The sequence below is a fragment of the Ostrea edulis genome, chromosome 2 (genome assembly GCF_947568905.1).
Source record: "Ostrea edulis chromosome 2, xbOstEdul1.1, whole genome shotgun sequence".
Lineage (NCBI taxonomy): Eukaryota > Metazoa > Mollusca > Bivalvia > Ostreida > Ostreidae > Ostrea > Ostrea edulis.
This window is the reverse complement of record NC_079165.1, coordinates 48,224,944-48,249,145: the sequence shown is the minus strand read 5'-3', so window position 1 is coordinate 48,249,145 and position 24,202 is coordinate 48,224,944. Positions and strand designations below refer to the sequence as shown.

Here is a 24,202-nt window from a genome sequence, read left to right as displayed (position 1 = left end):
TATGTAAATAAAAACCGCTTTCAAAGGCCACTGTTACTCTGCTCGTGCGTATCATGTTTTCAATTGGTGACAGATTTGTTTTTAGTTTTTTTAATGAAATAAATTTCTTTTATTGTTTATCTTTGCTGAATTTTGATTATGTTTGAATTATGTCGAATCATCGTAAGTTAATGACATGTAACTTTGACATATACTGGGATATAACTGAAGCAAAACAATAGCTGTTTTTTGCCCGAAGACCCTTCTAAAAATCATAATGGCCTTTATATATGTAATTAAAGGATATGAAGATACATGTAGTAAAAGAGTAACAAATACTTTTGTTGAATATTGGAATTTGTCTTGGATATTCAGAACAGGATTTTTTAAAAATAGATTTTGTAGCCCCTGGGACTAGTGATACTTATGACTAATACCCAAGTGACTGATAAGGCCTGTGGGCCTCTTGTCATTTATATTTACTGAATCCGTGTCCAGAAATTTTTGGGGACAAATATTGTTATGTGCACATGCACAAGTCTTCTAGACAGAATTGTCCTGTATTTGACTATCACCAGTATCAGTTTTCTTTAGTTGTTCAATTGTGCACAAACATTGGTTTCTAAAGATTATTTTCAGGTGTTCATACGATAGTGTTTTTTAAAAAAAAAAAATTAGTCCAAGTACATACTTTATAAATTTCAAATTGATACTTTGTAATTACAAATTATCTATTTTAAATCGATGATTATTTGCTTATCCTAAATTTTGAATTTCTGTCTGTATATTTTCTGTAACGGGGAAAGAAGGAAATACACAGGGCCAGAGGTAATGGTATTGTAAATACATTGCATTCGGACATCCCTGTCTATTGTGTCATCATGCTTACAGGAAATTACTGCCCCATTTCTATTGTGTCATCACGCTGACAGGAAATTACTGCCCCATTTCTATTGTGCCATCATATTTACAGGAAATTACTGCCCCATTTCTATTGTGTCATCACGCTTACAGGAAATGACTGCCCCATTTCTATTGTGTTATCATGCTTACAGGAAATTACTGCCCCATTTCTATTGTGTCATCATATTTACAGGAAATTACTGCCCCATTTGTCACAAGTGTTACACAGATGATGACTGGGATAGCAAGATGGTACAATGTGTGTCTTGCGAGAGCTGGGTCCATGCCAAGTGTGAAGGACTTTCAGGTATTTAAGTTATAAGTCCACAATCTAAATGAAACTTCCCATCCTATGATAAAGGAAGTATTACATTTAGAGACTGCTGTGGTACATCTACTGTTTTATTTTATTTTAAATTTCTTAACTGTTTTGTCAATTTTATTATGTGCAAGGACATGACTAGGTAATTTTCCTCTGGAAATTTTAAGAAATGAAACTTAAGATTCTTTTCTTTTTAGCTCACCTGAGCCAAAGGCTCAAGTGAGCTTTCCTGATAAAAATTTGTCCGTTGTCTGTCATCGTCGTCGTCGTAAACTTTTCACATTTTCGACTTCTTCTCAAGAACCGCTGGACCAATTTCAATCAAACTAGCCACAAAGCATCCTAGGGTGAAGAGCTTTCAAGTTTGTTGAAAATGAAGGGCCATGTCCCTTTTAAAGGAGAGGCAATCGCAAAAATGCAAAAATAGGGTGGGGTCATTTAAAAATCTTCTCAAGAACCACTGGGCCAGAAAAGCTGAAATTTACATGAAAGCTTCTTCACATAGTGCAGATTCAAGTTAGTTCAAATCATGGCCCCCGGGGGTTTGATGCCTGGGGCCACAATAGGGGATCAAAGTTTTATATACTAATATATAGGATAAATCTTTAAAGATCTTCTTCTCAAGAACCACTGAGCCAGAAAAGCTGATATTTACATGAAAGCTTTTTGACATATTTCAGATTTTAGTTTGTTAAAATCATGGCCTGTTAAAATCATGGCCCCCCAGGGGTGGGGTCACAAGGGGGGATAAAAGTTTTGCATACAAATATATAGGGAAAATCTTTAAATATGAGCCAAGGTGACTCAGGTGAGCGATGTGGCCCTTGGGCCTCTTGTTTCTTTTTTTGATACATGTATCAAACGAAAAGTTGGGTGGAAAACTTCATTAATGCGCATAGCACATTGATGAAAAAGTTTTCCGTCCAATTTTTCGTTTGATTCATGCATCAAAAAAGGAATTATAAGTTTTATTTATTATCATTTAATTATGTTTTTATAATAGAAAAACAAATAGTTTCTCTCATCAAAAAGCTTGAATGAACGTTTTTGAAATGGCACGTAGGAATGCATATACCTAACAATGAAAACAACAACAAAACTAGCTGTGCGTTCGGGCGAGGTAGAGTTACTGTGCAGAATTGAATGGATTATATGCCAAATTAAAGGTGCAATGGCTAAAAGTTTAATTAGATATAAAGGAAGAGAGCAAGTGATGACTAGATGTATGCTGTGTTGTGTTGAAGGAGATGTTGAAAACTGGTTGTGTCGTAGGAACGGTGGAATCAAATGCGACTGGGCTCCATTTCAATAACAAGTAAAAATCTGAACGCCTCTTCATCTAAATCGCCCTCGTTTACTGAGCCCCATATAACACAGTTCAATTTCATTAATATCTCCAAAATCAAAAGTCGCTGCTTGCTCCATCATGTTATTGAACTGGTAAAGCAGACGATACATACCGGGAACTCGTATAATCTGTCTACTTCTACCTGTCAGTGTCATACGTCATCAAGTTGACTATTCATTAGGCCTATGTGTGTTGTTTCTTTAAATCAATTTGTATTTTATTCATATCTTGTTTGCATTTGTTTTTGGTAGCAGTGAAAAAAAAATTAAAATGAATACATTTCATTTACAATGCTTGTGTGGAAATTCCTGTTCTATAAAAAGCGCTAATATTAGAACGGGGAAGGCAAACTTCCATCAGAGTTCGTTTGCTCACAAACCAAACTCTTCCACTCAGGCATTATGGGATAGCGATTTCTTAGGCCACGTATACTGTGACGTCACTGTAGAATGACGAAAAAACATTACGTCAAACGTAAACAACTTTCAAAACAAGAACGTAAACATCAAGTTCATTACTTTACACAATAATTTGAACAGAGTCTCCCTACTTTTTAATGATCTTTTAATCATTTTATGTTTAAAATAAAATCCATACTTTTATATTAATGCTCTTAATATTAATATCTTCAAACTTTTAACTGCGAACTACTTCTTTAGTGTAGTTTGTCTGCGTGATAATCGCGGACTCACAATATACAAATCTGTATATTGTGGTGCATCACATAGGAGAGGTCTATTCGTAGGTGACATAATGAGGCCTCGACGGGGAGTTTGCGGGGAAGGTTCATTTCAGAGAAAAGTAGTCCCGCATGCTTAGTGCAGATGAACTCCATAAAAAAAATTTTTTTTGACTAAGAAATCAAATGAATTTTTCATCCATTCAGCATCGTTGTTAAGTCATCACTTTCAAAGTTATTAAATGATTAAAATATTACACCCATTTACTTATGGCATTAAAGTAATTTTTCACATTTTATATGATATTAAGTAAGTTGGGACAGTTTACACATTACAAACCAACGTGAATTGTCCTAACTTACTTTATATTGTATTAAATGAGCAAAAATTACTTTCATTCCTTATAATTTAATGTAATAAATTGCGTTTCATATTATTTGATGAATAATTCTAAAGAAAATTTTTGATTTTATATGATGCGGACCAATATCGCAGTAGCAACAAAATGGAAACAGAACAGCCAAATGCATTGTGACGTCATGTAGTGTTACAACTTTGTTTATACAATATAAAGAATGTTGATAATCTCAAATGAACCAATGAAATTGCCTGTTACAAGTAAAATTGAATTATTTTGTTTTGTAGATGATATGTATGAACGTGTCTCTTTCCTCCCAGAAGATGTACACTATGTCTGTAAAATCTGCTCTCCAAAAGGACTCAGACACTGGGAATTGGTTTTGAAAGACTCGTTTTTGGATGGTCTGAAATCTGTCTTCAACACAGTGACTCAGGCCAAGTGTGCTCAGCACCTGCTACACATTGACGAAAAGGTACACAAATTTACATGTTTATACAGACACACATGTAGCTGTGTTACAAGTTTGTTTAGCAAATGCTAAATACGTAGGATTTAAAAGGAAAGAAATCAAACAATTCAATGAAAGTGTATTGTAGAATTTCTCAAACTATATGTTCATATAAGAGCTTTGGCCTCTAATGGGCCAAAATCTGCTTTTCAAAAAGTTTACATGTGATGGATGACATAATTTCTTACTAGTATCTATTTAGATGCTATACCCTGTTAATGGCTTATGGCTAATTATTTCAGAGTTTTGCAAAAATGATGTACTGATGATTTTAAGAACATGGCTTTTTGTGATTTTTTATGATGAAAACTCAGTTCTCATAATGCATGCATCTTGATAGTTTTTCATATGTCCACCATAGATTAAGCAATCCCGACACAGTGGTCTGAATGGCCATTGCTCAAAAAGAATTTTAGCTCACATGAGCTGAACTGAAAGCTCAAGTGAGCTATTCTGATCACTTTTTGTCTGCTGTCAGAGTATCCATCCTTCCGTCTGTAAACTTAACATTTTTGACTTCTCCAGTGAAACTTGTCACAAAGCATGCTTGGGTAAAGAGGATTCAAGTTTGTTCAAATTAATTGCCATGCCCTTTTTGAAGTGGAGATAATCAAGAATTTGTAAAAAAAAGTTGTGGCATCTGTTAAAAATCTTCTTAAGAACCACTGGGCCAATTTCAATGAAACTTGGCACAAATTGTCCTTGGGTGAAGGGGATTAAAGTTTGTTTAAATGAAGGGCCATGCGCCCTCCAAAGGGGAGAAAAGGCAAAAATTGGAGAGGGGCATTAAAAAATCTTTTTATGAACCACTAGGCCAGAAAAGTTGAAATTGATATGTATGCTTTCTGACATAGGGGTAGTGTGGGGCCACAATATTAAAGGGACTGGTTCACGATTTTTGATAAAAATATTTTTCATTTCTGATGGTAAACATTAACAATATAACTCATTAAATATGGACAGCCAAAATTTTGACCTTCTGAATGCAAGAATGAAAGCAATATTTTAGCCTTAAATCTGTGTTATGTAAACAAAGACGAGAGTCTTTTTATGTATACAAACATGTGAAATATTGATTGTGTAATATAAAGCATCTTAATTTTGCATTGTCACAAATTTTAACTTTTAGATGACACATTTACCCCAAAAATGCTTGAAATGTGAAAGATATAAATTCAGATCGATATCCATTTCTTTTGAAAATTTCGTAAACAATAACATACCGCAATATCTGTTTACAAAACAAATAATAAACCTTCTAAAATGAGCTTCTGTGATAATGTATAACCTTAATTTTTATGTGAACTCTTTTAAACACATCAATCAATAGATTTTGATCATTAAAAGTGAAAAAGAAAATTTTGGGGAAAATCGTGAATCAGTCCCTTTAAGGGATAAAATTTTTACATGGTGATATATAGGATAAATCTTGAAAAATTCTTCTTCCCAAAAACAACAAGACTGTGATTAAACATATTAATATGCAAGCATTCCCAAGTTTGTTCAAATTTGGGTCCCTAGGGGTATGTGGGTGAGGCAACTTTAGGGGATCAAAGGTTTACATAGGAATATATAGGAAATATTTCTGAAAAAATTTACAGCAGGGTTATGAATACTCACATTGATGTGCAATCATCCCCAGGTAGTGCAGATTGAAGTGTGTTCAAATCAGTGATGAAACGATTGTCACCAGTTGATTGTTTTTGGCTCATAGATTCTGATTAACGATTCCATTTTTCATAACCGATTGTTGCCCGAACACAAACCCACAATAAATGAATCAACTGTGTATGCATTAGTAAATACATTTGAAAAGGGAGAAGATTTCTGATATCATCCTCATCATGGATATTGAAATCAACTCAACAATCATGAAGTTGATAACTAGTCCGAGATTCCTCTGACTCTTATCCTCACTTTTACATTGTGACATGTGCGGGTTAGAGTCAGAGCAGACTCCATATTGAAAAGTGGGGATTCAGCGACACCAGCTAGTGTTGCTGCTTTGCCTACTGTTTACAACTTTAGGTAGACAATGATTGGTCTGTCTACATGACATGGGTATGTGATATGCATACATTTTTACTACTTTATGTTTAAGTATTGCAATTAATATTATTGTAAGAAATTGATGCAATTTATCTTGCATAAAAAACATTGCTAAGTAGAGTTACCTTTGGGAACATGTATTTCGAAACTGAAGTCTTAAAATCTGGTTGTAAACACTTTCAAACATAAAATTAACATGTACTGTATTCTAAAATTATTTGGACCAGAGTCTTCACATGTGCAGATTAATTTTTTCCACATTTCTATTAATATGGATACTTAACTTCAATGTGATGGCTTTAAAAACCATTTAATAAAATACTTAATAGATCCTTAAAATATAATGGTCTCTTAGAAGATAAAAACATTGTAGATTTATTTGTATGACTTGCCAGATTGTATTTCATGAGTATATAGATAATGTACATGTAAGTAACGTCATGGCATTCTGTCATATTTTGTGGAAAACATGTCCATTTCAGAATATCAATAGAGAGATTATAACAGCCTTCACTCAGTGGTCCGAAGACCGGGGCCAGTGAATGTTAAGGTCGTGTCAGTGAAAATCAAAAATCAAGAAATCTGCTTGTGACTTTTTGTAAGTCACATTAAATATAATGTGGGATGTATAGAATCTAAAGGGATAAAATTTCACTGCGGGCCAGACAGTTCACTGATCCTACTGGCCAGCAAGTTTTAAATGTTTTCATGAAGACTGTTATAAATTGGGATTTGGGGGGGGGGGGGGGGGCTGATTTTTGCCCTTTTAGAACTTTTTGATATGGAAAACGCTAACATTCTGAAAGAGTCTGACACCATGGAAGCCATTATTTATCTTTAGTAAGAATTTGATTTCATGCTGTTTACAGAAAGCAAAAGAACTGGAAGAGAAACTTAATGAGCAGAAATATGGAGATGTATTGAAAACAACCATGGAGTTGGAGAAGAGTCTTGAAAACTTTGTGACCTCTTTGGAAAAAGTTCTTAAAAGTAAAAGCAAAACAGTCGGAATTGATCAACATTCTGATGAGAAGAGTACAAGGAAAGGAACAAGCGTAGTTGATCTGGTGGATGGAAGTGAAAAGGATGAGAAATCTCAAGCTGATAAGGATGACAGTTTGATTATGTTTGAAGGTGATGAGGACTTGGATGAAACAAAATCATTTGTAAATGAGGAACATCAATCTGATGTTGAAATGACAGAGATATTAAATGATGGGGATACAATCTCAATAGCTGATGGAGAGACACTATCTGCAGTAACTACACCTGGTGTTTCAGGGATTGTCACTCCTGCCTCTAGTGCTGGATCTCCAAAAGTACACTCGCAGGAGTCAGGGGCTGTATCTCCACCTCCGACTGAGATCTCTGAATACTCGCAGGAGCCAGGGGCTGTGTCTCCACCTCCGACTGAGATCTCTGAATACTCGAAGGAGCGAGGGGCTGTGTCTCCACCTCCGACTGAGATCTCTGAATACTCACAGGAGCCAGGGGCTGTGTCTCCACCTCCGACTGAGATCTCTGAAGACCTGTCACAGAGGCTGGGAGATGTTGAGGCAGCTCCAAAAGGGGAAACTATGGAGAATAACTCTAACACACCTATGCTTCTTGCTGAGGAAAAAGATGAAGTAGATGGTTCCAAGAGAGAATTGTCTTTGGAAATCACGGGTAATCTAGACAATCAACTGAAAAAACAGTCAGAGGAATCTCAATCAAATGTCTGTGATACTGACAATTCTGCTACCTGTCCGAAATTAGCAACAGAAGACGTAAACACCAACTTACTGGACAAAGAAATTAAACGGGAACAAATAGAGGAAAGTTTGCTAGCAACACCTACTAATGTGCAACATACTATAAATAAATCTGATGAAGTGGTGGACTTGACTGTTGAGAAAAGTGTGTCTTTTCTGCTGTCCACTCCAACGAAAGGTTTGATTACACCCCAAAAGTCTCCATCAGTACGAAAGACAGACAACCGATTCCTACCAGGATTCATCAGACCATATCCAAAAGACTTCAATGCAGTGAAAATTAAGCTAATCAATGAAGAGTATTCCTCAGTGGTATGTATGCTAGGTTGTGTGATTAGCTTGAGAGGATTTAAAGGTAATGCTTGGATTCCTACAGTAATTTCTGTCTGTTTGTCGCCCATCAGCACTTTCTATGTACATGCAGAAGCTTCAGTTTCATGAGGAAGATTTTCATAAATTTTATACATGATGTTTGGATTAGGTAGAGGAAGACCCCTTTTGATTTTCAGATTCATCATGGGGCCCTATCTGACTAGTCAGTTGTTATATTTTTATGTACATGCATTGGACATTCTTGATCATATCATTTGATTACTGTCATGATATGAAATTTACATAAGCAATATAAAATGAATACAGATCTGTCTTTTGTGATTACAGGATGAATTTAGTGAGGACATGGCTCACATCATTAACCTAGCATTGAATGACCCAGACGAGGTTAAACTGGTGAGGAAAAAAGCCACAAATTCTGTGCGCTCCATGTTTGTAAAGGTAGGACTTAGCAGAAGAGTCTAACCTTTGTATCTCATGCATATATATACATGTGTAATCAAACCCTTCATTCCTCAGCAGAATAAAGTAAAACACAGTTCTGTTTTCATTTTCAGCAAATGGAAAAATGTTTCCCATGGTTCAATGTTAAGATTTGTCAAATCTGGGATAAAAATCAAAATTTTCCATCGTAAGTAAAATGCCATATTAGTAGTATAGTGGTTTATGAAAGTATTAAAAATATATAAGAAGTAATGCTATTCAATATAATCTACTTTTGCATATAGATAATTCTGTCCAGTCATTATTTGATCTTGAAGTGCTGAAAACTTATAATGGTCATAAATGTTTCCTGTTGCATTCATCTGTGTGGGATATCAGTATATCATTGTTTAATTACTTGTTAACTACTTGTTAACAGAAGAATGTGACCAGATGCAGTGTGAGATATCAGTAAATCATTGTTTAATTACTTGTTAACAGAAGAATGTTACCAGATGCAGTGTTGCCTCCCTTTGAGGACCACACATATGCCCAATGGTTAGAGAGGGAAGAACTTCACAAGTCCCCACAACCGTCACCATTCAAAAGAGTAGGGAACACTCCCATCAAGAAAATTGTACCACTTCGTAAGTATTGCAAGTGCCTTCAAAGTTCTAATTTCAAAATGCAAATCTGTAGATGCATAGTCAGTCGCCTTGTAAATCATGTAAATTGTCTTTAGATTTCTTTCTTTTTAAGGAATATGTGTGCTTTAGTTAAAACGCCTCATCATCTGTTAGTTATAATGCCTCATCATCTGTTAGTTATAACGCCTCTGTTAGTTATAACGCCTCATCATCTGTTAGTTATAACGCCTCTGTTAGTTATAACGCCTCATCATCTGTTAGTTATAACGCCACATCATCTGTTATAACGCCTCATCATCTGTTAGTTATAACGCCTCATCATCTGTTAGTTATAACGCCTCATCATCTGTTATAATGCCTCATCATCTGTTAGTTATAACGCCTCATCATCTGTTAGTTATAACGCCTCATCATCTGTTAGTTATAACGCCTCATCATCTGTTAGTTATAACGCCTCATCATCTGTTAGTTACATGTATAACACCTCATCATCTGTGAATAGAGAAAAGTGAAAATTTTGCAAATGTTATCAGCATTCAGAAGCTCTAATTGATACATATAGTTTCAAATGAAGTTTTAAACAGATTGTACTTGGAATGCAGAACACATATTTACTAAATTTCTAGACCCTAATGTAGATGTAGGAATTATGTGTGGCTTAAGACAGGGTTTGACATTTACTTTTTTGAGCACTAGACCAGTCGGGCTACTTCAAATGATTTTTACTAGACCTGACCTTACACCCACTAGCCCTGACCAACTTTCCAGAAAAAACCTCTGATGGTTTCTCCATATTTAAATACTTAATTCAAATGACAAATGCTAAGTTTGACCTAAAACGTACTTAATTGTCTCAAAAAAATCTTTAGTCTCGCCATTCAATTTCATGCTTTTATTTTCAAACGCATTTTCTGTTCTTTAAATTCTACCCGGCACAGAAATTCTTTAGCCCATTTGTTAAATTAAATGACCTCAACCGCTTTTTTTTTTTAAATTTCTATTTCATAAGCCCTGCTTTGTTTCTTCCCAACCTATTCATTTTTTTCTGAATCTCTTGGGGCATCTTTCCTTGAGAAGTCGTATTTGAAAAAAGAGACATTCCCGCACATGTGTCAACACCGAAAAATGGCTGTTTGTGACGTAATTTATTACATGTAATTTGATAGACACTTTCTTATATTCAATTAAAATAAACTGTTTTTTCAAATGAAAATAAATTCAGTTTATATCTATTTATCCGAAACATAACTTTACACACATTAACATCGAGTAAATGTCGTAAAACATCACTTCCGACAGCGATTATCAGTTATTATTTTAGTTAAGAATAAAATATCTTATGGTTTAAAGTAAAGTTTCTTGTTTATTTTTTCAACACGACCAGGCGGACTAGTAAATCAACATTTTACCCGACCGGACCTATCATTTAGTAGACTCGGTCGGTCGGATGTGCCTTAGTGTCAAACCCTGTAAGATTGGAGTTACATGGACATATTTGTAATATGGTATTCACAAAACAGTTTGTAGCCACACATGAACTTAAATGTACAATTATATGTATACTTGCACAGTAGCAACTTTCACTTCAAACAGAAATGTGAATTTCTTTCGAGTCAGCATTGAATCATCTGCACTATCATTACATTTCGAATCCCGGCCGTGACAGATTTAAGTCGTTAAAACGGGTAGTGACAGTTCCATCGTCAAACGCTCGGCATCAGGTGTGAATGTCACGGGTCCTCAGAGATTACTTTAAAAGAGGGATGTCCCGTGTCGCAGTAGGTGTGGCACGCTAAAGAACCCACACTGCTCAATGGCTGTAAGCGCCGAGCAAAGGGTCTAAATTTGAAGCCCTTCACCAGTCTTGAGTGAGAAATTCTTGAAAGAGACGTTAAACAATATACAATCAATCATTACATCATCACTTGATGATGAATGACAACACAGGAAGGCAGGAATTTCAACATGTATGCCTTTTCACTTTCACTAGTATTGTCTATTCTTTTTGACCATCCTTTGTATGGAATTTGGGGAAAACGATTTAAATTGGGAAAATATTGGTGATTTTTGGATTGGGAATGGGCCCGGTAACTGGACCCAAAAATAAACCAGGAAAACTCCTGTCGACCTATTGTCTGCATCTATTGTGAGTTAACAATTGAATAGCCAGGAAAACTCCTGTAGACCTGTTGTCTGCATCTATCGTGAGTTAACAATTGAATATTTTTAACTTCTACATGGTAACTACCCTTCCAATTCTTTTTAAATTTGGTATTGAGCATCTTTAGGAGGGGGGGGGGGGTGTAAATTGTAAATTCTGCAACTGCACATTTGTAAGAAAAACTAAATGCATAGTCATGTAGAGCAGGATAGCTTCTACCAGAATTGTAAAATTCATGATCCTGGTGGTAGAGGTTTTGATACCAGAGTAGGCACAAACTGGTCATTTTGATTAAATGGCTTTATCATTTGAAAGACTTCTTTTATTCTGCTGATACTGTATCAAAAAAGGAAAAGCAGAATTTGTGAATTTTGCAACCCCATGGTTCTGACCAAATTAGCCATATAGTGTAAATATAACATATCTATTATATCAATGTAATCTTTCCTCAGTATGGGCACTTTCGAGGGTATTTGAGTTTTATGAACACTGCTGCTAAATATTAGAATTTAGCATAGACATGCAAAACAAATTTTTTCTTGATTTCATAGCCTTAGGAACTAATGATGCTTTTAACTCGGGTGACCAATAAGGCCTAGATTTCATGACCTTGGGAACTAGTGGTACTTTTAACTCGGGTGACCAATAAAGCCTGTGGGCCTCTTGTTAATTATGTATTTTCTCGTTATTGGATATGTGAATTGATTTTTTAGCTGTTGATGAAGATGCAGAAAAAGTCTTGTCCTGTGATATAGAGGATTCGGGTGAAGATATCAGACGATGTATTCTGTGCTGGCACTATGGAGATTCTGATCCAAACGTAAGATCAAGAACAATTTAGATTATTTCCACTGAAATTTGCAATGTATATAATTTCCATAAAACTTGGTAATTCTTTGATTCCAATCATTTTGAAATGAAGGAATTGCATTTTGAATATTGAACATTGTGTGCAGGTTGACAGTTTGATTGTATGTTTTTTGTGACAGGATGCAGGTCGTCTGCTGTATGTCGGTCAGGATGACTGGGTACATGTGAACTGTGCCTTGTGGTCGGCAGAGGTGTATGAGGAAGAGCATGATGGCACCCTCCAGAATGTGCAGACTGCCTTGTCCAGAGGAAGAGTCATGGTAAGTGTTGATTATATGCAATCAATTGTGTTCACATTCTGGAAGTTATCACTTTTTATTGACATGTTAACTTTGTCAACTGTATGTTGTAATTGATTCTATTCAGCGTTGTGACTGCTGCCAGCGGGCTGGAGCTACAGTAGGCTGTTGTACCAGAGGCTGTCCTGCCAACTACCACTTCATGTGTGCCCGACAAGAACACTGCCTTTTTCAGGAAGACAAAAAAGTCTTCTGTCCCCAACACAGAGAGAAGGTAGATGGAGAGGTATGTATACATGGGTACAATTTCATTATAAACTCATGGAAACTGTTTTAAAAGTAACTCCACCTTCATGTGATGTTGTAGGTTTATGCAAAATCTTTAATTAATTAAACTTGATTGATTGAATTATATCTTTTGTAAGATTTTTATTCATTGGGTACAATTAAAAATATTTGATTCTGAAAAGATTCACATCTTCTATAAATAATTATGTATGTTTAGAATAAACGTTGTCAAGGTTTATAAAATGCTGGTATTTTTAAGTTTGGAGACTTATTCCTTTTGGTCTGTCCTAATGATTCTGATTATTCTTTCTTCTTTCTCGCACCAAAAATATTCCCAGCCGTTCTCTGTAACCCGTTGATGAAAGTATTTGATATTCAAGGATATGATAGGTCAATGTTTCTAGTTGTGCAGAAATGTTTTAGGGGGTTAGGGTACATTTGGGGGCTGGAGTCTAACATACAACTCTATGGGGGGAAAGGGGGTGGGTGGGATGAATTCCAAAATTCATCAGATATAACTTGACAAATATGATAGAGTCCTTGGGTCTTCGAAAATGAGAAGAGAATGACAGGGTCTACAAACTAGTATCAAGAGCGGACACCAGTGACCTTGACCTTTGACTGTGAGCATAAAAACTGGTATAACTTTAGAACCAGAACTAGTAGTGACAATGAGACCTTCAGAAATGATAAGAAGATAATAGGACCTACAAACTAATATGAAAGGCAAATGACTCCAGTGACCTTGACCGCTGACCTTGGATCATAAAACCATTATTACTTCAGAACCAGGTCTGATAGAGACATGTGATCTTGAAAAAGGATGATGGGATCTACAAATTAATATGGTTAAGTGACTTTGACCTCTGACCTTGAACACAAAAACTAGAACTTTAGAACTGGAATTAATAAAGACATTGGATCTACAGAAATGATAAGAGGATACAAACTAGGATCAAAGTCCAATAACGCCAGTGACCTTTGACCTTGATCATAAAAACTTGTATTAATTAAGAACCAGGACTGATGGAGACATGGAATTTTCACAAACGATAAAAGGATGTTGTGGCCTACAGATTAGTATCTCCAGTAACCTTGACCTTGACCTAGTACCAATAGAGACATAGGGCCAAAATAGAATATATGTTTATTTCCCCTCACCCCAACCGGGTCAAAACTTAGCCCCTGGGTCAAAATATTATATCCCCCCAAGTAAAATTTATTTTTATTTTATTCCCAGAAAAAACCCCACTTGTTCCTGTTCTGCGGTTTCAAAACTACCAGTAGTTTTTTTTTAGCTTACCTGAGCTGAAAGCTCAAGTGAGCCTTTCTGTTCGTCTGTTGTCCGTCTTCCGTTCAAGTGTCTGTAAACTTATCACATTTTCGACTTCTTCTCCAGAACCCAATGGGCCAATTTAAACCAAACTTGGCCAAAAGCATCCTTGGGTAAAGGGTTTTCAAGTTTGTTCAAATTAAGGGTCATGCCCCCTTCAAGGGGGAAATAATCACAAAAATAAGGGGGGAGGGTCATTTGAAAATCTTCTCAAGAACCACTGGGCTAGGAAAGTACAAATTTACATGAAAGCTTCCTGACATAGTACAGATATAAGTTTGTTCAAATCATGACCCCCTGGGGTAGAATGAGGCAACAATAGGGAATCAAAGATATACATGCAGATATAAAGGGAAAATCTTTTAAAATCTCAACAAGAACCAGTGGGACAGGAAAATACAAATTTACATAAAAAAAATTCCTGACATATTGCAGGGTCAAGTTAAAATCATGGCCCCCGTGGGTAGGATGCCCCAACAATAGGGAATAAAAGTTTTACATGCAAATATATTGGGAAAATCTTTGAAAATATTCTTCTCAAGAGCCACTGGGCTAAGAAAATAGATATTTACATGAAAGCTTCCTGACATAGTGCAAATTCAAGTTTGTTAAAATTGTGCCCCCCGGGGGTAGGATGGGGCCACAATAAGGGATCAAAGTTTTACATACTAATATATAGAGAACATCTTCTCAAGAACTATTAGGCTAAAGAAGTTTACATTTACATGAAAGCTTCCTGACATAGTGCAGATTCAAGTTTGTAAAAATCATGGCCCCCAGGAGTAGGTTGGGGCCACAATAGGGGATCAATGTTTCATACGAATACATATATGTAGTGAAAATCTTCAGATATTGGCCAAGGTGACTCAGGTGAGCGATGTGGCACATGGGCCTCTTGTTAAAAAATGTGTGGATTTTCTGATGTTTGAAGAGGCACACTATACAGTGAAATAGATGTGTGTATACACAGGTCAGTTAATGCAAATATAGTACAAAGCATCCTCGGAAACCCACAGTTGATTACGCTTTGTTCTTCTCTCCATCACCCGTGGGTCCATTCATTCCTACACACTCGTTCTCATGAATAAACATTTAAAAATATCGTCCAATCAAAGTAATCATTATAGTAACGGTACTCTTCTGGTTTTAAAGGTAGCATTAACTTAACTTTGCTATCACAACAGTTGTATACTGAAATTGGGCTGAAAGCGTCTTGTTGATTGGACAAATTCGCTCAGGGTGTACGATGAGCGCCCAATCAAATTGCCTCATTAATTATTCATATGAGATCGAGCAGGTAGGAATGAATAGACCATTGGATGATGGAGAGAGGAATGAAGTGTAATCAACAGTGGGTTTCCGACGATGAGTGCAAAGTACTTTAACACATACAGGTGACTCGATGGCTCGAACTTTGATCTCTCGAAGTGAAATCATGGTCCTGATTTTTCTCTATATATAACAAAGCAAATTTACTATCAATCTCTCGAAGTGAAGTTAGGTCCCATAAAACATTTCATTGTTCTTCACTCTTGATGTCGAGAAGTGGTGGTAGCATATACCCACCATTACCTAAGCATTTAATATTTTCCGCTTGGAAAATACCTGGATTTTGTTGAACTCTGGAGGCTAGTGTGACTGGTAATTAGGTGTTTACATAATTGAAACATCACCTTTGCTTCTTTGTGGAGGTGACACACTTGAGTATATAATTGGCCAGTTTACACCTTGCACTGGGATTTGGTGTTGTGATGATTAAAATTATATATAATCATAATACTATGAATAAAATCTATAATTTGTTTTGATGTGACAACGAGAGAGTAAGTTTTATACATAATTTAGAGATCTACAGACCGTTAAATTTCTTGAGTTTTTTTCTTTGTGTAAAGTTGCTCTAAAACATTGTTTTACTCATTCGTTAGAAATTTTGCTTTGGGTAAAGCGACATAACATTGTGCTCTGTTTAGTTTGCGATAGTAAAGCTTCATCGGAACTTGGTTTTTGTATGCCTATCTAAGTATGATTAAAGAACAAATAAATACATAAACTTTGAAATGTTATTATTAATGCAAAATAAGGTTGGTTTTTTTTATATCAAATTCACTACCTGGCGAATATGAAGGAAAACATGTCAAAACGATATCATATGATCTTGTTGGTAAACATTTCCGGTTACTGTAAAATCTGAACCATACCGGCGGACCTTCAATTTCCGAATTTAGATCTCTTGATTTCTCTAAGTTTTATCAAGGTCCCTTGAACTTTGAGTTATCGAGAGTCACCTGTATATGAGATTTTCATTTCCTTCCGGTACATGTGCATAAATGCAATTTTTTAGGAAGCAAGTGTTTTAGGTGTGGAAATTGCATGGTAATTAAACTATATTATGTGGAAATAAATACCATTTTTCTACTTTGAACTCATGATGTGCAGTATGGAGTTACAATTATGTTGAATACTTTAAACTGTACTTGGGAATAGGAATTGCTTGTTATGACCAAGGATTTTCTATAGCTGATATGATACTGAGCAAAAAGTTGTTAGTGTGCAACATTCAACACACCATTGTCTTTTGATGCTGATATTTTATGTCTGTAATAAGGTGCTAGTGATAGATGGTGCTCAGGTTTATTGTGATGTCAAATTGCAGAAACACTGTGGAGGTTATGGTATATTATTTTAGAAGGAAATCTATTTTTCAGGACTCGTACATGTAAAAAAAAAAAAAAAAAAAAAATCTCAAAAATAAAGTTTGCCATTAAGTCAGCAGTTTCATATAGCTAATCAGCATTGTATGTTTAAGTTGGTAGCTAAAGAGAAATTTGCAGTCAACAGAAGAGTATGTGTGTCCATGGAAGATCTCAAATTCAACAAAAAGACCTGGTCTAAAGGCCTTGATCCATCCACTATTAGTGTTATTATTGGTATGTATTCACTTTGTGCATGCTGTTATAGGAAACAAAGTGGCAATCTTTTAGGTCACCTGAGTCACTTAAATGACCTATTTACTATTGATCTGTGTCCATTGTTGTGGCCCCACCATGGTACCAAAGTCCCTACATCTTGGATTACGAAATTTACATTTTGGTAAAGGGCTATCGCCTTCTAAATATCCATTTAGTTTCAGTTTAGTATAATCACTGATACGTTTTAAAAAACAATGCTATTTTTAAGTTTTACACATAAACAATATATCCCAAATTTAGTCCTGCCCTGGAGTCAAAACCTCTACTGTGAGGATCATGAAATTTAAAACTTTGGTAGAGGCTTTCCTGCTCTATGTAACTATGAATTCAGTTTTTCTTACACATGTGAAATTGTAGAGAAGATTTTAGAAAATTTGTCAATTTTTGACAGCTTTTTACCACACCCCTAAGGCCCAAGGAGTGCAGGAGTCAAGAAATTTACAAATTATGTCCCCCTTGTTCCAAAGATGCTTCACGCCATATTCAAAACATATTGGAATTGTACTTATCAAGAAGTTAAAAATGTTCCATTGTGCATTAACAATTGAACATTCATAACTTCTAACTACTATTCCACCCCTGATACCTTAGGGGCAGGTTAAAAACTGCCAAAAATTGAACAATTTTTAAATTTTTCTTCTCTACAACCACACATTTATAAGAAAAACTAAATGCATACTAGTGAATTGTAAAGGAGAAGGTACACTAAGGGTCAATTTTAGCCTATTTTCAGATGTTGGTAATTTTATGCCCTAATACTATATAGGGTGTGTACTTTCTATATATAGTAATTATATCCATGTATTACGTATATATTTTGTGATATGAAGTAGCAAAGTTGGCATGTTTTGCGAGTGCAAGATTTAACGTTGCGTCTTTAACCTGTGTCTGATGACGTTTTCTCAATTCTTATTCAGAAAAAATAGTTCAATATACATTGTTAATTAAATTGCTTTGGATAATTTTTAAAAAGTTATTAACACACACAAACAAAATTCTTTTCAATGACATACAAATATCATATTCAACTATTTACAATTAACGTGTATTTGAATTGTGATATGAAGTAGAAAAGTTGTCATGTTTTGCGAGTGCAAGATTTAACGTTGCGTCTTCTATCCGTGTCTAATGACATTTTCTCAATTCTTATACAGAAAAAATAGTTTAATATACTTTGTTGATTAAAATCCTTTGGATGATTTTTAAGAATTTGTTGATACACACATACAAAAATTCTTTTCAGTAACATTATAGAAATATCATAATCAAAAACTATCTAAAAATAACGTGTATTTAAATCAATCATGACCATAGCCATCGACATCCTTGTTTGAAAAGTTAGACTAAAGATGGTTAATGTGAAGTAATTATGTGTATTCTATTGTAAAAAACTTTTAATGGTATGAGCTTTGCTTTTTTCTCCCAAACTCATGATTCCTATTCCATGCGTCCCGAATTAAATTATAATCTTTGTTTACCAAAACATCGAACAATTTTGTTTCTAAAACGTTCTTCAATACTCGGGCGTAGATGTATCTAATGAGGTACCGTTAGATATAGAATTATCACCGTCTCTTACTCAGTCTGATTAAAATCAAACCTCTCACTTCGCTCAATATATGGGCAGTCGCTCCCACGCAGCGACTGTCCATTTATCGAGCGAAGTGAGAGGTTTGATTTTAATCAGACTGTCTCTGTTTTTAGAAGAAATATGGAAACATTTATAATTAGCTGGCGTTATTTTTAAATACACGTTCTGTATACATGTGTATGTATTTGAAAATATATGGATGCATTTCGTTACCACCCCCCACCATCTTTTACCCCCCTCGTGTATTACATGTACATGTACCTATTCTATACCATGAATATGGCATCATCCATACTTGTCGTAAATACAATTTTGTAATACATATAATCACGGAATCTATCTTTATATGTTTATCTTTGGTTGTACGTATCGTTATGTGTAGGCCTATATTGTTTGTATTTCAGAAGGCCCCGGGGAAGAATAATGCCTTGTATTGATAGGGCTACCTTCTCTTCATAAAGCATTATTATTATAATTACTAATATGTTTTATCATTGTTAAAATTTTCATCAACGCAGTGTACATAGATAAGGTGCTTAATAGTTTTTATGGTCTCTGTAGTCAAAAATATAAATGTAAATCATTTTAAATATTAGAACATTTAAAACGAGTTTTTTTTAACTACAGTGTATATAGGCCTATTTATATAGCTTTTTGAATAAGAAATTTTAAAAAGAATGGAAACGATATTCATCTCTAAAACACAATAGAGTACGTTCTGGTAAATCCGACAAAACTCATTTCCGTTTTAATCATTTGTTCCTACAATGAAAAGTAAGTAATAAGAAAATTTTGACAGACATATTTTGAAAGCGAAGATTTTCGAGCCTAAAATATAGTTTTGTTATGGTTGATAACGCTGAAATTCGCCATGCGCAGCGAAATAAAAGGTAGGCTTAAAGTCGGGGAATTCCGCACAAGCATCGCAGAAATCCGAGCACTATATATACTAGTGGTATGACATGTAAAAATATTTCTCCCTTACCTTAAAAGCTTTAAGATGAAGGTTTCGGATGGTTAAAACCCTTTTTTCTCTTAATCATTTATGAATTATTATTTCTAATTTCCTATGTGATGGGTTAACCGGACCTGCCATCCTCTTGTATAACATCAGTGTGAAATTGGACTAAACTTTACTAAGTTGTTATCATTATAGTTGTTTTTCCTGAAATTGATTTATTCCTTTATCCTTTCTACGGGTTGGGTTTTCTTTTCAATGGGCTTTTCTATTAATATTAAGAGCTAAGACGAAATTGATTTCTGTCCATGTTTTGACAGTTTCTATTTTAATGATATATGATGAATTAATACTTATGTGGATGAATAGTGTGTGCAATGAATATAGTGTGTACACTTTTTTTTTGTTTTGGAAAATACATTTCAGCTGACTTTTTAGCACTCTCAGCCGAAAATGTAAATAGTGCCTAAAGCACAGTGCATTGTGACGTAAAAACAACTTGGCTGCGATTCAAATCACAATCTAGCCACATTTGTGACGTCATTTTTACAATTTTACAGCGATTTAGTTACCATCTTGCGACTGTTGATAATAGTTTCTATTAGTTTTGGTACAATATAACACCCCTTGTTAGTAAAACTAATAAGATGAGATAAAATTGATTTGAATACAAAACAATGACTGCATTTATACATGTAAATATAAATCATATGGAAAAGCAATCTTTAACTTTATACGTATTTGTTAAATCTTATTAGGAAAGTATCAATTTTATTAGGCCTATGTAGAATATTAGTTGCATACATGTACATGTATGATGTATGCTATATTACAATTTTGAATATTTTAAAATGTCTATATAAAGTATGAAAGATAGGGATTGTTTTTATTGATTTTATTACAGTACAATATTTGTATGCCTTTCCCCAGTATATATCCCCTTCCGTAACGTAAAGGCCACATGTAAACGTTCATGTGGAGCATGTAAACATTAATATGGGAATACACCAAAACAATGCTGTTCGTACTAATTTATCAAACTTAATTTTAAGATTATCTATTGAAATATGATCGATTTCTATTGGTTCCAATTCAGTCCTTTTAGACCTTTACCCGGTTCATCCCAGCCTGTCCAGGACCGCAATCGATTGAACTGCCATTCCTCACACTGTATATGTCATTGAGACTGTTCACCCACTTAGTTACTTATCTAGAAGACCTTTTACATGCTATTGATATCAATATAAATTTTGTTGGTCGAGAATTATTATCCTTGTCGTATTACAAACAATTTCAAATGAGTGTAGTTCATGTAACAAGCGATAATATTACAGTCGACTATATCTCTATCGTTTTAGATAAAAAACATCGAATGAAATTGAAAATCCTAATTACATGTATAATGATCACATAAATTAATAGAAATGTTATTATATTTCTTTATATCATATCTGTACTACACAAAAAGGTAACACATGCCTTAATTTATGATTTGGCGTGCGCATATATGTAATCTTAGTATCAAATGTGTGTGATGCGTAATTTTTTCCGGAAATGTAAGATTTTATAATTTCGCCATGAGCACAGGGAAGGCGATTGATGAAAGACCCTTTTTATTATTAATCGAAGTATTTCGTTTATCACACGCAAATGTCATCCATCGCCTTCAATGTGCTCATGTCATAATCTTAACAAATGTAAGTAAAATTATGAAGTTTTGGCTAAGAAATAGCTATCCATGTAAATTCAGGAGCATATTATTCTACTATGTGACGTTTTGGCGCCATTTTGTTTCTATATTTGAAGAGAGGGTGTTGCCCCCAAATGACTTTGCTAGGTAAAAGTATGTCATCTTCTACTTTATTTTTCTTGATTTTACTAGGCCAAATTCATATGCTAAGCGTACCTTCTCCTTTCATGACTATTTGGTAGATAACAAAAGATATGAACTCACCACTGTTTGCATTTTCTTTTCCAACTTGCATGTATCAACTCTATTTTTGGGCTTTTTGTTGAATTATTTATCTATGTGCTAATAACTGATAGTCTTGACCCATAGGGTTTATTGCTGCCACTAGCCCCTGGGCTATTTATTAATAAATGTGAGTATCTTTATTTTGCATGTGGTGCTCCTGGTTGAAATACACAATGAAAAATTTGTCACATATTTTAAGAAATCAACAGTAGTTTCATGTTTATGACAAAGGTTGTAGAAAAATAAAGCATGCTTCCAATCTTCTATCTCGGAGGCATTAAAATTTACATTTGCATGTCTTGGCATTTAATTTTTATTTTCCAGGATCTTGTACTATAGAAGAATTAGGAAGACTGACACCAAACTCAGACACTAAAGATCTACTTTTGCCATTTGAATTCAGGTATAAAGGAAAACTGAATTTGAATTGTTTTGAAAATGTCTTTTAGCAGTTGTAATGTTTAAGTGTACATACCAAACATATATACACTTGTGACATTTTGCAGTTGTACTCGAGTATTTTGGAGCACACAAGATATGAGAAAGCGATGTGTTTACACCTGTCGGATTGTGGAAGTGAAGCCAGACAGTCCCAAAAGTGTGTCCATGGTGATCAAGGACACCACCATTATACACGATGAAACTCATCCAGATTATGTGCCTCTGTCTCAAATTAACATCCCAGGAATTAATCTTTTCCCACAGACCAGGTCAAGAAGAGACAGTCTAGAGATAAGTCATCACAGTAGTGAATCAGGGCTCTCTAATAAGAGTTTTGATACCTCTGGTGACTGCAAAATACTGAATAGCTCTCTGAATTCTAGTCAGAGTGTTAGGTCTTTTCACATCGGAAATGAATCTTTGAGTTCATCGTGGCCAGTGGTGAAGAAGAGGAAGAAAAGTGATGCAAGTGTTAATCTTGATGTTCTTTCACCAAATACTTTAAAACTTCTAAATTTAAAGGATCCTGGAAAATTCCAACAGTTGGCTAAACCATGCAAAGAAAACAAAGAAGACTTTGGAACTCTGATCAAAATTGCAGATAGATTAAATTTAGCTGCCGGAGGAAAGAGTGATAAGGCTTTGAAATTTCCTCGAAGGGAGCGTTCAAGGTCTGCAGATTATCTGTTATCCCCACCACCTGTTCGATTCTCACCATCCTTTAGATCTGAAGGACATCAGAGTGCTGGAAACTCCAACTCCAACTCCAGAGCAAATTCAGAGGAGAGAACATTCTCTCCGATACCTACTATGTCCTTGCAAAAACAATTGATCATGAACAAAGAAGTGACCACTGCAAAGCCACTCATTGATAATAACTGTAATTCTCAGGTAACAGATGATAATAACTGTAATTCTCAGGTAACAGATGATAATAACTGTAATTCTCAGGTAACAGATGATAATAACTAATTCTCAGGTAACAGATGATAATAACTGTAATTCTCAGGTAACATGATAATAACTAATTTTCAGGTAACAGATTTTAATGAAGCAGATGTTTCAATGGAAAGTGTGGAGGATAAACTTTCACAAGGTCAAGATGTTAGTCTGGAGCCTATTAATGAAGAAATTCCTGAAGGGAATCTTACCAATGAAACCTACATTGTTTTACCAGAGGGCTGTTCTGAACTTTCAGAAGAAGATATGCAGATGATAGCAGAGGCTATAGAAAGAAGCCGATCTGAACAAGGCACTGACGAAAGCATGATTTCTGTGGCGTCTACAGAGAAACCTGGTGGTGAAGTCGGGGGAAAAGAATCTGACACATGTACACCATCATCAACTGAAACGGGTTTGTCCTCAAAAGAAGCCCAGGAAAATTTGTTATGCACAGACAATAGTGAGAAAGTAGTGAGTGATATGCCTGAAAGTTTACAAATTGATATGACATCAGAAAGACAGCAACTGAAGAAAGACTTAGCCATGGATCATGAAGCATCAGTGCCTTTGACCCAAGGAGATCAAACTGAAGATCAGAATGTAAATAATATTTCTGTGTCATCCTTAAATGATGGACTTAATTCCACATCTTTAGTGAAAACCTCAGCCATACCATTCACTGTAAGTGAAGAAATTGGCTGTAGAAAAGTGGAATTTGGGAATCATTCTCAGCCTCTGCAGAGTCCGCTGTCTGAGGTTCACCAAGACCTGTCCACAAAATGTGAAGCTAGTGAACAGCCATTATCTTGTGATGAGTCTGTTTCCATTAATAAGGAAAAGATTGATTCTCATGAGGGGGTATATCCAGGTGCCAGTTGTGTGAAAAGAGAAATTAATGTTGGTGAAGCATTTACTGAGAAGATGGATTCTGAAATGGTAAGAATATTTACTTGGTAAGACGGTTGAAAAAGTTTGCATTTATTCATTTTCTTATAGATATTAAGACCATCTAAGAAAATGTTAATGTTAATATAAAATTGTATGAAAATTTTTAGGCTGTAGTATCATCCAATGATTCAAGCATTGTGCCAGGTTCCAAAAGCAACATTGAAATTACTCCAGGTAAAA

At 35.0% G+C, this 24,202-nt stretch overlaps 1 protein-coding gene across 4 annotated transcripts in view; it reads left to right on the top strand.

Moving 5' to 3' along the window:
• The window catches only part of LOC130051760 (uncharacterized), a 92,214-nt gene that overhangs the window by 42,717 nt on the left and 25,295 nt on the right, over positions 1–24,202 (top strand). For all 4 annotated transcript variants that reach the window (XM_056154353.1, XM_056154352.1, XM_056154354.1 and 1 more), the window contains 14 exons: positions 1,076–1,189; positions 3,878–4,065; positions 7,020–8,216; positions 8,565–8,678; positions 8,795–8,868; positions 9,162–9,307; positions 12,182–12,288; positions 12,458–12,598; positions 12,705–12,863; positions 17,005–17,125; positions 22,016–22,094; positions 22,198–23,023; positions 23,168–24,010; positions 24,130–24,196. In XM_056154353.1, the coding sequence (XP_056010328.1) occupies positions 1,076–1,189; positions 3,878–4,065; positions 7,020–8,216; positions 8,565–8,678; positions 8,795–8,868; positions 9,162–9,307; positions 12,182–12,288; positions 12,458–12,598; positions 12,705–12,863; positions 17,005–17,125; positions 22,016–22,094; positions 22,198–23,023; positions 23,168–24,010; positions 24,130–24,196 (4,176 nt within the window). The remainder of the gene's footprint in view (positions 1–1,075; positions 1,190–3,877; positions 4,066–7,019; positions 8,217–8,564; positions 8,679–8,794; positions 8,869–9,161; positions 9,308–12,181; positions 12,289–12,457; positions 12,599–12,704; positions 12,864–17,004; positions 17,126–22,015; positions 22,095–22,197; positions 23,024–23,167; positions 24,011–24,129; positions 24,197–24,202) is intronic.